Raw genomic sequence first — 14,093 nt, 5'->3', positions numbered from 1 at the left:
TTCTGAAACAAAATACTATCTATTGTTTCTGTAGATCACACAATGCAAGTAAAACTCATGATAACATGATAAAAGGGAAGGGACCCATCAGGATCATCGAGTCCAACTCCTGGCCCTTCTCAGGATGCTCCAGGAATCACATCACGTGCCTGAGAGCATTTCACTGGGGCAAGATCTGAAAACAGAACACGGCTATGTTGCAAGACTGTTTGTAGAAGAGGGCTTCTTTTCAGATCTCCTTTAGCTGTTTCTTCCAGTCAATTTTAAAAAATCCACACTGTTTATGCAGTGCTTCCAATATTTAACACAGTGGGAATCAGTTTTCAGCTACTGGTGTGGTAACACAGTGCTAATGGCTCTGAAATGCTTCTGAGAGTCACTGCAGGTTGTCCCAGGAAATCCTGAGCCTGCTGAGTCAGGGGCTGTTGTTTCTTTGTTCAGTTCACCTCGTGCTGACTCCAGCAAAGCCAAGGGTGGGCTACAGTGTGGGTGTGCACAAAAATTGATTTCTGTTACATAACGTGTGAGAGCCTCCAACAGCTCTGGAAATACAGAGCTCAAAGGCTTTACACACATTTCAGGCTACCTTACAGCAAAAGGCTAGGACAGACTGGCTTCATTAGCACAAAAACCACAGCCCTGTTTTCTCTCTTAAAAGGCTTTTATAAATTATATTAAATACAAGCTGTCAAAGCCTGAGTAGTTAACTGCTCCCATTATTTTTTTTCATTTTCTGATATTTGTGCTCAACCGCCATGCCTGAGTGCCACAGTTTGTCATACTTACTTCTGACAGAAGTGATGGGACAGAAAACTTAAACTAAGCAAAACACTTCAATTCCATCCCCAAACTCTACCAGTAATTTTTCCTATGCACATCTTGCTCTGGGACAGTCCTGCAGGAAGGGGTGAAGCCTTTGAGTATGTTCTTTTTGCTCAGCTCAAAACCTCCCCAGGTGTGTCCTCAGGCATGGTGACCAAAGCAGCCTAGGAGTCCCATGAAAAAAAACCTGCAGGGTCCCTTTGGTGCTGCACAGAGCTGAACACAAGGTGCTCAGACTGATAGTAACAGCCAGATGTAACGTGAGGAGAAAGGTTTTCAGCACAAATATTAATGAAGTTGTCACTTACAAGTTCTTCACATCAATGATTCCTCGAAAGGCCTTTCTAGGGATTCCTTTTATCTGGTTTTCACTGAGGTCTCTGAATAAGAGAAGAGAAAAAAAAAACATTGTGTTAACAAAGAGAACACATTTCTCAAATCTGCATCAGCTAATGGAACCTCCACGTGCTTGGAAAAGTAGATGTTGCTGGATTTGTTACACCACACGGTGTTTTCAATTTTGTTTCTCTCCTCTAGAGGTCTGTGGAATGAGCTGAAATGACTCTCCAACCAAAACCACCAGAATTCCTGATACAAATGACAGAACTTCGAGCAAACATCACTCAAATGTGATCGTGATGCTGGCACAATGCCATGATTCACTGACAGAGTACCTGCAGCCAAATCTCATGCCTTGGAATCGCAACCCTGCAGTGTGAATGTAATTTTCTCAGCATGCTTCTATTTCTTTACAGACAGCAAAAATACTTGGCTACCCCTGCTCAGATTACAATTTCTTATGTGAAGTTAATATTCAGGAAAAACATGACAATCATTCTCTTGTGAGCCTTTTAAATTTACACTGAAAAGATCTTAATCTACTGCATTAAAATCCCACTGCATTATGTATCAATGGGAAAAACTGAATTTTTAACCTGTTTAAAAACCAATAACAAAAAACCTAAATAACCAACAGCAATTCAAAAAGTCTTTCTAGTACTCAAAGCACGTTAAAAAATGGTTTGATCTGCATTGTGAGGGCAGGTAACATTTTCCTGTTACCCAGCCTGCATTTGGATGCTTTTCCCCTTGATGAACTATAAATAGTTCCAGATTCACAGCCCTCCAGCAGTGCAGTGGAGGTAGGAAGGAGAGCATCAGGAATGGGTGGGAAATGGACATGAAACCAGAAAGCTGGGATGTGTTTATGCTGAGGAAAAACAGCATTTACCCTGATTTTCCTGCAGGTGCTCCATCAGCACAGAGAAGGAGGAGAGGTTGCAGTCTGCTTTAAAGGACAAAGGGTGGGGCAAGACAGGAAGGGAAGAAGAAGAAAGGAAGGCAGAGGAGTGGGAAAGAAAAATGTAAGAAAGAAGCAAATGGAGGAAAGGGAAAGCTCAGTGATGACAAAAGGACAAATAAAGGTGATCCTGCATAGAGCTGCACAGTGCATTGTTTGGGGTGAGAGTGTCCCCAAGGCTCTGCCCCATTTTCAGAAAGAAATTCTAGCTCTGTAATGATGATCAGGAGGGGCTGGCAGCCCTCTGTACTCACCCCCAGACACCCTTTTCTGTAAGTACATTTAGTGTTCAGCAAGCCCTTTCTAGCCTCCACCAAATTGGTTTTATCAAATGAGAGGCCAGAAATCAGAGCCTGTCACAAAAGCCCACATTGACATTGCGGGTCAAGACATGTCACACAGGGCTTTCTTCTGCTTTCCATCAGGCAGATAGAAAAAAAGGGGACTATGTCCTTGTCATGAGACTAATTCAATTTATACCAGTCATGCAGTCTACACCAAATTCTCAAAGAGGCCACAATTGTCCATTCAGACGATCGCAAACAAAAATGTGCTGCTGGATACAAGTCTCTTTTTCAAGTCAGATTAAAATTCTTTGTGACCTTCACAATTTGTTTAACACTGATCCACACTCTGACCCCTCCTTCACCTTCCCTTTATTTTGCCAGCAACAAAATATTAGTTCTTTAAAGACAGACCTTCAACCCAGACAAATGATCAGGGAACTCGGACAGAGAAGAGACAAAGTGCAGAATATTTCAGACCCAGAAGGAGGAAGTCTTAAGCTGTCACTTTGGTGTGACAGTGAGGGACAGCAGAGTTGTGGTAAGAGTGTGACAAAATGGCTTAGCAAGGCAAAAATTAGTAAGAACTGAAAGGAAGACACATGCAAAGCAGAACAAAAAGGGCTTGAAAAAATGGAATTGTGTGGTCAAATAAAACCACACTTAATCCACCATTCAAGTTGCATTTGTCTGGTTGGTTTGTCATACTGTGCATTTGAAATCATGTGTAAAAGTAAATCAGGTTTGCAAGAGATATTTCATAACACTGTTGTGTTCTACAAGGGCTACTTTATATATTTCATCTCTGCTTTGTCTTTATGCTCAACTTTTAACCTGCAGCCAGGCAAAACCAGGGGACTGCAGGAAGTTCATCTGTTTTCTATGAAAACCTTCTTGTAAAGTGTATTATTTTTATTCTCTATAAGGCTCTCTTTTCTAGCTAACAAACCTGCCTCTTTCAATCTCCTGGATTGTGGCCTGATTCCATAAATCTCTCCAGTGGGCTGAAGAACTGACAGCCTGTGTGGCATTAGTGTCACAGCATGGAAGAAAAGCCACCAATTTTCTGTTTCTGTAACTGCCTTCTCACAATTATAATCATCCCATTTTGTGATGGTCAAGAGGAGTGTTTCTCTCTGCTTCCTGACATTGCCAGAGTTTTGTTAAGCATATTTCATAAGCAAGCAAACCTCAACCAGGCTCAGCCTTTGCACTTCACAAAATTTGCTCTGAGGTAGCAGAAGCCTGTAACAAGAAACTTGTTTGCTGAGTTTATCTTCAAGTTCCAGCTTTTTATTCCCTGCTTCTCATGGCAGACATAATGGGAAGCTTACAGCAATAGTATGCAAAATAAATATTAGTTATTAATAGTTACTGTAGAAAACCAGATCAATTATTGTGAGGCCAAAACAAAAACCTAAAAAGCAGATGGGAAATTATGGCAGTATTCAAGAAAAATAAACAGCAAATCTGGAAAAAAAAAAAAAAAGTGATGATTACTAATAGATTTCCTGTTTCTTAAACAGAAGTTTCAAGCCCCCTATTTCTGTAACGGAAGGCAAGTCCAGTGCCTGGGGGGAGCATGATGTATCCTAAAGGGGAAATCGGAAAAATTTCAGACTTAGAGAATAATAGACTTCCCAAAACCCTCACCCTAAGAGGCATTGTTAGAGAGCTGAAATCACTTGACCTGAGGACAAACCAGACTGTGCCAGTCCATCAGCAGCACCCTCCTTGCAAGAGTCCCTCTTGTGCTGGAAGAAAGCACCCAACGCAACCAGAACATGCTCATCTGCATCCTGGTCAAACAGATGTGTTGAGCTAAGCAAACGTTTCTAGATTGAATTGTCCTTCCTGTTTTGATAAATACAGGCAGGTTCTGTGCAGTTTCACCTGGCACACAGCTTTGCAGCAGGGCACAAAGCACACCCAGCTGCAGCCAGCCCCAGCTTGGTGCACTGCAGTGGTGGGGACAGCCTGGACCGGCAGCAGATCCCAGAGGAACTCAGGGAGAACAGCAAACACTCATCCAACAGCTTCCACAGCAAACAACCCCCAGAGGAAACAGCATCCTCCTTTCTGAGCTGGGGGAGCGGAGCCACAGAGATGTTAAAGAGCTTGGACTGGCACTTTGCACAGGGGAGAGAGGCAGGAGCTGACAAACCCAGCAGCTGTGGCTCACAGCACATGTTAGCCCAACCCAGACTCCAGCAAGAGCTGGCACAAGCCACTACTTTTCTTAGTCTTTATTTTAATTTAGCTAAAATGCTTTGGACACAGATGAACTCTCTCTGCAAGTCTAATATTGTTTTCCTGATCTTCCAATGTGAATTGCAAGTGCCTCAGTGATAAAAGGATTGGAAAGGGAAAAAAAGCCCACCCAAAATGCTGACGTTTCCCGAGTGCCTCTGCAGTCTTTGCCGTAGTGCTGGTTTTAGCTTTCTGCTCTAACGCTGCCTATTGCATCCTAAGTGGAAATTCAACTATCTAACAGAGCAACAGAATACATTAAGACTTTTTATTATTATTATTTTGCCAGTAAGAGAACATAAATCACTTAATTGGAACACAGACCCTGCGAACATCCACAGAATGAATCTTCATTTGAACTACAGATCTAAAACATTAAAACAACTACTTAAATACAACTTGCAAAATTACAAAAGTACTGAAAACAACATATATTTTATGAAAACAAAAAAATCAGTAATGATGGCATTATGCTCAGGTTTTCTTCCTTTTCAAACAAAACAAAACAAAAAAAAGCCCACCCTTTGAGGATTTACCAGTTGTTTTCCCAACCTTTTTAACACACAGATTTGCAAATTTAAAAGGACTATTTTTTAAAAACTGCCTGAAAAACAGCTTGATTAAGAAGTATTTTATGTGGTTGAACACTAATCTTTAATTATTTCTCTTACTCAAATGGGCTGGGAGATCACCATGCAGCGTTATCCAATAAAGAACTCAGCTTGCCTTTAATGTCTAAAGAGTTTCATACAAAGACTTAAAGAACGAGTCACCCAGAGCAAATTCTTCACAGCCAAACCTGTATCATTCCCAGTATTTTACTGTATGTCAATTCCAGAGTAAAACTCACAGATTTAACCATTAACACATGGAACCAATTATTTACTTAACATGAAGGAAAAATCCAGCCTAACCAACCTGATTCCTTTTTTCAGGAGCATTTCAGCTTATCCACAATTCAATTGCATCTCGGTGTAAGTCAGGGCAGCTCACACACAGCTCTCTGTAGCAGCTGGTACAAAACCATACAACAAACACTGGTTCCTTTGAACGGATATGGGACTTGAGTGCAAAAGAAGATTATTTTCCTATGCTCTCTTCTTGCCAGAATAATACTGGAAAGTTACTATTGTTAACCTGCTTGCAAAATAGAATTAATGAAAGATACTACTCTTGATTTTAAGAAAGGGCCAGCTGCCACCAATGCCAAGAAATTAGCTCTGTGCCCAACAGCTTTGCACTGGCTACAGAATGTGCAGCTGAGAAAAATGAGAATTAATCCATCCCTGTTGGTAGCTTGTTTACATTCTTTTACAAGTTAGGATTCCTGGGTTTAAAACATTTCAGTCCAATGCACTAATGAAAATTAAATAAAATAAAATGTTCCTGAGGTTTTTGTGCACTTTTAAAGTTTAATGACCACTCTTCAATCTAACTTTTCTTTACAACTGGACTAAAACTAGACTGAACTGCTCCACTAAAGGTCACATACTTAACACAATCTGGTCACTGCAATTTGTCTCATTAGAATTAGTTTTAATTTGTACAACATGTTACACATAAACTCTATCCTGCAATGTTTTACTGAATTAAGTAAAACAATTAAGGAGTTAAAGAATAACAGATGGGGAAAATTAGAGAGCATAATCCAAAGATAATAGGTATCTCTAAGTAACATGTAATAAGAGATAAGCAAGTCAATAAGATAAGCAAGTGAGGAATTATACAAGTCAGCTTTGTCATAGAACAAAAGTTCTAAGATAACTCCTACACTCAGAGAAGAGACAGGGCAGGGGGACCAATGCTATCTAGAGGAAGAGCCTGAAAGAGAAAAGGAGGTAGAAAGACCAAGAAAATCCATAGGGGCAAAAAGGAATTTAATTATATCTGTAAAAATTCCAGCACAGAATATTATGCATTTCATTTACAGCAAGGAACAAAAGGATTTTCCCTGCTCTGCCAAAACTATATGGCAGCTTTTAATTTTTTTTTTAATTAAAACTAATATTTAGCATTTTCAAAAACTAAATATTATTCTTACCTAGGAGATAGTGTCCTAGTATTTCCAAAACTGTTCAGTATTAGAGTTTTTTCTGTTCTACAGACAGATTAAAAAATAACTGAGTTAATGGTTAAGGATAATTCAGAAGCTTTGAATCTCATAAATATAGAAGGTAAAGTCAAGATATTTATCATCTTCCAGGTGGGAAATGCATTGCCCAAATCAGGTCCCTCCAAGAGTAATTAGAACAAGCTGTGGCAAGTCTGACACTCATCAGCACCTGTGTCCTCAGTGCAGGAATGGCTTTTCCCTCTCAGCAGGGTCAGTGTAAAAATGGTATTTACTGTAAAGCAGCACTTGGAGCTCTCTGAAGGAAAAATGGAAAAGTGTTGTTGCTGATGGGCTACAAGGCAAGAGCTTAACAACAGCAATGTTGTAAAGCATTACTCTGTGGAAACTTGGCATCACTGCTGATTTTCTAAAAGAAAAAAATTCCTTCCTCCTACTAGTGCACGAAAAGTAAAGAGGGTGACAAGCATCTGAGTTCTGCAAAACAAGAGCAGGTCCTGCAGATGCTGTGCACCCTGAACAAGGTGGTTTTACTAAATACAATACAGCTGGCTCTCAGTTCGTGCTCTGGGAGGCTATAGAGGAAACGCAGGTTTGGTTTTGTCTTGTTTGTTTTGAGGAGGGAATTTAGCTCAAAAATTCCAATTAAAGCAGTCCTCAGCGCTTTCACACAGTCACGCACTGCTGCACAAGCACTGCTGCTAAGCCTCCAGAAGATAAACACCACGATTTCTCTGCTGATCCAGTTGCTCTGTGAAGTGATAGATGTTAACTCTGTGCTTCTAGGTTTCAGCACTTGCCCAAAGCCCCAGGCACACACGCCTTCATTGTGGAGAGCAGGACACTGAGCAGAGCCAGAGCCCGAAGCCTTGGGAGGGGTGCTCACTAAGGAATCAGAGGAAAAAGATCTCAGCAGAAGATGATTATTTTATCATCATCTTCCACCTTCTCCAAGGACAACTGAAAAACCATCTGTTAATAAAGATCCTTCAAGGGATCCAAGCTGTGTGGAGTTGTGCAGTTTCATGACTTCTGTCCTGACATAACCACAGGATCACACAGCACATTCTGAAGTCTTTTTACATGTTTAAAAGAACAGAGAATACTCATTTGTGATTACTTAATTCTTCATTAGAGGTTTTTAAAATTCATCGTTGCTTAAAAAAATAAAAAAAAATAAAATAAAAAACCAAACCCCACCTTGTTTCACCAAGACACGGTGCAACATTTGTCTGTTGATGCACCCAACAAATAGCAAAAAAATCTATCAGAATATCTCTGAGAAGATAAGTAAATATTTTTCTATCATTTTAAATGAACTGTAAAACGAATCAATGCCAATGTCCAATCAAAGGCAACATTTGTCTTTATGACTTTTACAGTTCTATCTCCTCCTGCCATTTCCAAAATGCCGAGCAAATAGCGATCAGACAGCATTTAGGAGACTCTTATTTTAAATCCACCCATCTTGAGACTGATGGTGAGCTTTCATTTTAGAAAGTAGCATCTGTTTTGTCTTTTGGAACATGCACACAAAAGTAAAATCTTTCCTTAAAGTATTTACACTCTGCTTTGGATATGTCAGGGAGTATGAACTGGAAAGTAACATCCAGTGGACTCAGAGGAAACTTTTGAAGAGAAGCAGCTCACTAGAAACAGGATAGGTTCTGACTAATAAATGACAAGATGATGTCTTTGTTAGCAGTATTTAATGTAGGGTTTTAGTGCTTTAGAAAATGTACCAATATCATTAATCCTTCCTTTTGATCGAGGAGACAAAGGAGCACAATGAGAGGCATCGAGTGACTCCAGGTGCTCCAGAGGGTGTGGGAAGAGACAGAAGAACCCTTCCCAGTCAGTCCCACAGATCAGGAATTCCACTCTGAGCCGTCCATCCCCTGTGCCTTCCCGTGTGTGGGAAGGGTATTCTGCCAGCAGAGACAGCTCTGACACCACTGGAGACAGATCCATTATGCCAGGAAAACCTTTCCTCTGGAATTCTCCAGCACCACTGCACCTCTGACAAAACAAAGGCTCCCAGGGCAATGATGCTCCCACACAAGTCCAAGTCCTCCAACTGCATTGGAAGTGAGATTAGAAGCCAGAGGCACTCATGAGATTCAGTAGGGACACCACACACCTCAGAGAGGGGGACTGAAGCCCTGACATCACAAGAAAGGAATGATTCTCCACATAATTTTCTATTTTTGTCAATATTTTCTTGATGCTAAACCAATGTGAATTCAAAAGTTCTCTCACTCCTTATTAATGTTAATACTTTCTGAAATAAAAATGCAGCTATATGGAGGTACCTTTAATTTAAGATAATTTTAAAAAGCACTGGTTTTATACTGTTGACCTGTTTGGGGCTTTATATTTTTGTCTGTTGAACCATACTGGAAAGAAATCCTATGCATTTGCAAATTCTAAACATCAGTAGGCAATATCACCCTCCTCTGATCTCCCCAGAGAGGCAGCAGCCTCCACAGCCCTGCCTGGCCATCAAACAAAACGATATTTGCAGTTTATTGGACATATAGTTTTAAATTATGATGAGTTTTTATTTTAGAAGATAATCATGTGAAATCATAAAGAATAAAACATGCACTGTCTTTGGATAACTGATCAACATCTGGAACAAGACTCTCTTTTGACTGATCTCTCTTAACCTAACTCTGCCTTTGCCAATGACTAATATTTTTCTACTAAAGATTTTTTTTGCTCTTTACTAATATACTAAAAGAAAAAAATCCCCTGCCAATTTATATTTTTGTGTACCTAATCACCACATTATAGAATGAAAAGAATAATCACAATACTTAATAATTTATTTAATTCAGGCTGTGATCCTGTACTTTAGCTAAGAAAATAAGATTCTTCCTAGGATTAAGTAGCAATTACATCTGTAAAGATCTATTTTTTTACCAAGTTCTCCTGAAAAAGGCCAATTATACATTTTGTTTGTATGACCACTGCAGACATTCCTGTGGCTATGTAAAAAGTAACAAAAATGATAGAGAATCCACGTATAGTAAAACCAACTTGAATTTTCATTCATTCCAGTGAGGTAGAAATGAGTTACAAAGTATTTGAATGCACTGCAGTGAGAAAAACAACATTGTTTATAGCTCAGGCCCAGTTATCTGAGGGCCTTTATTCTGTTCTGTGGTAAAAAGTGCAAGGTGCAAGAGGGGCACACTGGTACTTGAGCTGCAATCAAAGTTCTAAAAACAGATTATAATATTGGACCAGCAATATCTATTCCACTGATACTCAGCAGACTGCAGGAACAGGTACTGAAACCCAAGACAAAAGATAGAGGTGTTCCATGCACCTTTTCCATTTTTTCTAATATTTTAGCTTCTCTTTTTCCTCCCCAGCTTCACCTTTATGTATCTTCCCTGCTAGGGATCGTTTAGCCCTGAGAGTCCCAGTGAAACACTGCAGATGGAAGGAGATCCACTTCAGGCTGGTTTGCAGCCATAATTCATTTTTCTGTGTGGATGTGACATCTGGATTTATTAGACCAAGATGTAATACCACCAAGTGGTTCACTCGAGTGGGGATATTCATGCACGTGTTGATGTAATAGCAGCTCTCTGTTTTTTGGGAGGATCCACAAACCCAGCAGCTCCTCAAGGACTCCAGAGCAGGTCACCCTGACCATTACAGCTGCATGAAACACACCCTTACAAACCTCATTCTCCTACTTTACCCACACCAAAAAAAGGTGCACAGGAACATAAACAATAATTTCTTCTTTTCAATGATTATTCACGTAGGTAAAGCACCTTCAAGAATCCCACTCCATGCACAGGAAATTTATCATTCAATAATGCCATGCTTTAGAAAAAGGCATTTCAATGGAATGTAGGTGTTTTAAGTAGAAAAAATAAAACTCAAGTATACTAGTAGAACAAACATGCTAACGTGACACAAATCTAAACCAAAATTAGCTTTTAGCTAAAGTGCACATAAAGTGGTGAATTCTTCCAAAAGAGAAGTTAAACTCACAATCATTCTGCTCAGATTACTGAGTGTTTTATTTGACTGTTTCAGTAAATCAACTACCAAAGACCTAACCTTTACTGAAAAGAGCTAAAATTGAGAAAATTCATGAGAACTAACAGTGTTCCTGAGACTTCATTGCCACTTTCAAACCAGTTACAAGTGGCCTGAACAAGTTACAAGCTGAGTTAATTTCCTTGAATCCACCCAAACACTGCGTAACAAAATCCTCCACATTCCACTTTGAAAACAGACTCATTTTTTTAATCCTCAAACACCCAAAAATACTCATAGGGAGACCTGGGTGTGCAGGAATGGTTTACAGCTCCTCTCAAAGGTGTTTGTGGTGTTTTTTGAGCTTTATTCCCGAAGCTGACGAGGGAACAAGGGCACTCCAGTGATTCATCAGAGATGCCTCCTTCCAGAGACCCACACGACTTCATTTGCATGAAGCCACTTCGAGAAATGAACCCGGCTTTCCTCTGACTCCTGTCAAGCACTGCTGAATTTCAGATTGACAATGTCAGCACACAAAATTGAATTAAATGTAAAAGAGCTGACCAGGGAAGAGGGAGGAGTGGCTCCTTGCACAAGAGACTCCAATATGTCCACGCTTTGCTGTTTCATTGTTGAGGCACTCTCAAATCAAAGAACATCAAATTCCAGCGTGATTTGATTTCATCACTACTGGAAATGATGATGACTTTCTCCAAAGTCCAACACAGTTATGTGAGTCTCCAGGAGAAAATATGCCTGACAGTAAAACTTGACTTATTATCCCCAAAAGTTTTTTTTCAATTTATGACACCTCTTTAGCAAGCTTTTGAAAAAACAATTAGCTAAAGGGGTGTCATGGGTCATATGAAAAAACAGTCCTATCTTATCAGAAAAGGAAATTTAACTTCATTATAAGACTTGGAAAGTTTACATCCTGATATTATTCACATCATTACTTCCAGATGTCATGTGGAAAACCAACAATCAAGAGACAGAAACTAAGAGTCAGTCAAAAAATACACAAAAATATCTTCATCCAGTTCCATACACAAAGGTTTTTGTTTGGTTCCAGAAAGGAATTCATTGTGGAACCTGTTTTTATCCCAGCTCAGATGCAATCACTCTTCCTTTCTTTGAACATTAAATTTGTGGAAAGACAACTCTAAATACCAGGGAACTGTGGCTAACAGAGAAAGTGCTTTTCTAACTAAACCTATCCCACCCTGTTAAGTTTATACAATTATGATACAGATTATATACAACTATAACACATATGGTTCCAATGCTCTTTCTAGCTTGCTCTCTTTGTTCAGTCTTTCTGAATCATAGAATGATGTAAAGGAAAAAAGGCAAAACAAAAACTAAATGTTAGGGTTGGGATGCATTACCAACATTTTACCAAAGACAATAATGGAACAGAAGTAGTTTTACATATATTAAATATTTCCAACTGTCAGCTGTAACCTACATGTGCTTTGATTAGCAATATTAAATAAGAGCCTACATTTATTTCTTTATGCATGAAGCATATTTGGAAGTATTAAATACACCATGCATTTGTCTTCTTCAGAAGGTTCTATGTAATTAGAAAAATAAAATCTAAACCAAGTATTTTCAGTTGATGCTGAACTGGAAGACAATTCACTCCAAGACAAAGGAGATTATTCCTTCAGATTGTCCCTAATGCCTGGTAATTAGAAGCATTTTAACCAGGTCAAAATCCCACCTTACAGGACAATGTCAATGTCCTCTTCCTGCAATAGCCCAGAAGTATTACTACTGATTATTTTATTATATTCTGTACATTATTCCATAATCTACCTCCCTGTGGATTTACATTCTGATTTTTGTCACTTCCCATGGCAGTGTCTGTCACACAGAAGTCAGCAAAGAATCACCTCACTGAAATCTTCTGACCTCTGGTTATGGTCAGGGGATGCTCAGCAGTCACTGCAGGCTCAGCAAGGACCAGAGTCCAGCCCCATATGGGAGATTTTAAAAAGGAGAGAAGGCCCAAATGAACATGTTCTAATTCCCTCAGTTGTAACTCAGCCCCTTTAAACCCCAAGAGGAGGGAGCCCCATGCCCTTGAGTAAAGAAGGAATGCAGGAACTGAGGGCTCTGGCACACAACCACTGCCTCTGGACCAGAAATATCAGTGTTTTTAGCAATGTCATGGTGCCCCTGGCTAAAGAGATGGAAGCACATTTACACAGAACAAGTTCTAAACTGACAGAACAAATTATTAATAATGAATTAATATTTTCTTGGCCTTTCAAGTATCTTCTTTGGTTATTAAAGTGAGACATTCATTAAAGCTGCAGGATTAAAAACCACATTTTTCACTTTATTGTACTGAAACTTTAAAATGTAGATAAAAGTTAGGATGAAGTGGAAGCTGTGCATTGCAACAGTACCTGAGGGAACTTGCTTCCTTCAAAGGCCATCTGCATGTCATAGAAATAGCACCAGTGGCACAGGGACAGCAGAGTTTGCTTATCAGGGCACAATGGTGACGTGAATCTGGGACTGGTGACTGCATCTCCAACAGGGGTAGGATTCCATAGTGGTCAAAGGTCACCCACTCATGTAGAAATCTCTCTCCCAGCTCTGTCTGTGGGGACAGAGCCCATGGGGATGGAAAAGGCTGAAGGACAGCTGTGCCTTGGGCTGAAACATGCAGTGCACCAGAACTAGACACGCTCACAAGTGGCCAACACATTTTAAAGGTAGTGTTTAAAATGTCCTTGTAGGGCTCCTATGACTCTTCACCATCACTGCTAAACCCTAACATGGCAAGTTTGTCACACGTGCCCCTTCTCTGGCACCACTGGAATAGTTCAGGCAATGGGAGAAGCCCCATTTGACTGTGTTCAGTCCTGATCCAGAAGAAAGGATTTCCAACGTGCCTGTTGGAATGAAGTTACAGAAGTCAAACTGACCCAAGGTTTTTTGGGTTTTTTTTTTCTGTTTTTGCTATTTTTTCTCTAACTTGATAAACAAATCCTGCCCAGGATTCCTGCCCTGGGGGTTTCTGTGTATCCAAGACTCCAACACCACGAGCATCTTTGCTAAGGTAGCATAAAATTTCAGAGCACATAGTTAATGTTCAAATGGCAGAGTATATTGATTCTCTGCCCATCCCCTAGTATCTTAAGTTTACCCAGAAGACTATTTTATTTAATTAACTTGGTGCTTTATTAATATAAATATTCCACTATTGATCATAAGAGGAGCTGACGCATGTTTGAGTCAGACATACATCAGATCCATTTAATGGAGCTCCACTTAGAAGAGTAGTTGGCTCTAAATCAAGGTAAATGGCAGCAAGTGCTCCTCTGGGATGACAGGGCTTAGCTGA

The 14,093-nt window shown here is 39.8% G+C and overlaps 1 protein-coding gene across 2 annotated transcripts in view; it reads right to left on the bottom strand.

Annotated features, from left to right (window-relative positions):
- SLIT3 (slit guidance ligand 3) overlaps window positions 1-14,093 on the bottom strand; it is a 471,188-nt gene that overhangs the window by 232,831 nt on the left and 224,264 nt on the right. For both annotated transcript variants that reach the window (XM_053991145.1, XM_053991146.1), the window contains exon 5: window positions 1,131-1,202. In XM_053991145.1, coding sequence (XP_053847120.1) covers window positions 1,131-1,202 — 72 coding nt within the window. The remainder of the gene's footprint in view (window positions 1-1,130; window positions 1,203-14,093) is intronic.

This window comes from Vidua macroura, chromosome 15, assembly GCF_024509145.1.
Source record: "Vidua macroura isolate BioBank_ID:100142 chromosome 15, ASM2450914v1, whole genome shotgun sequence".
Taxonomy (NCBI): Eukaryota; Metazoa; Chordata; class Aves; order Passeriformes; family Viduidae; genus Vidua; species Vidua macroura.
This window is presented reverse-complemented; position numbering and strand designations above follow the sequence as displayed.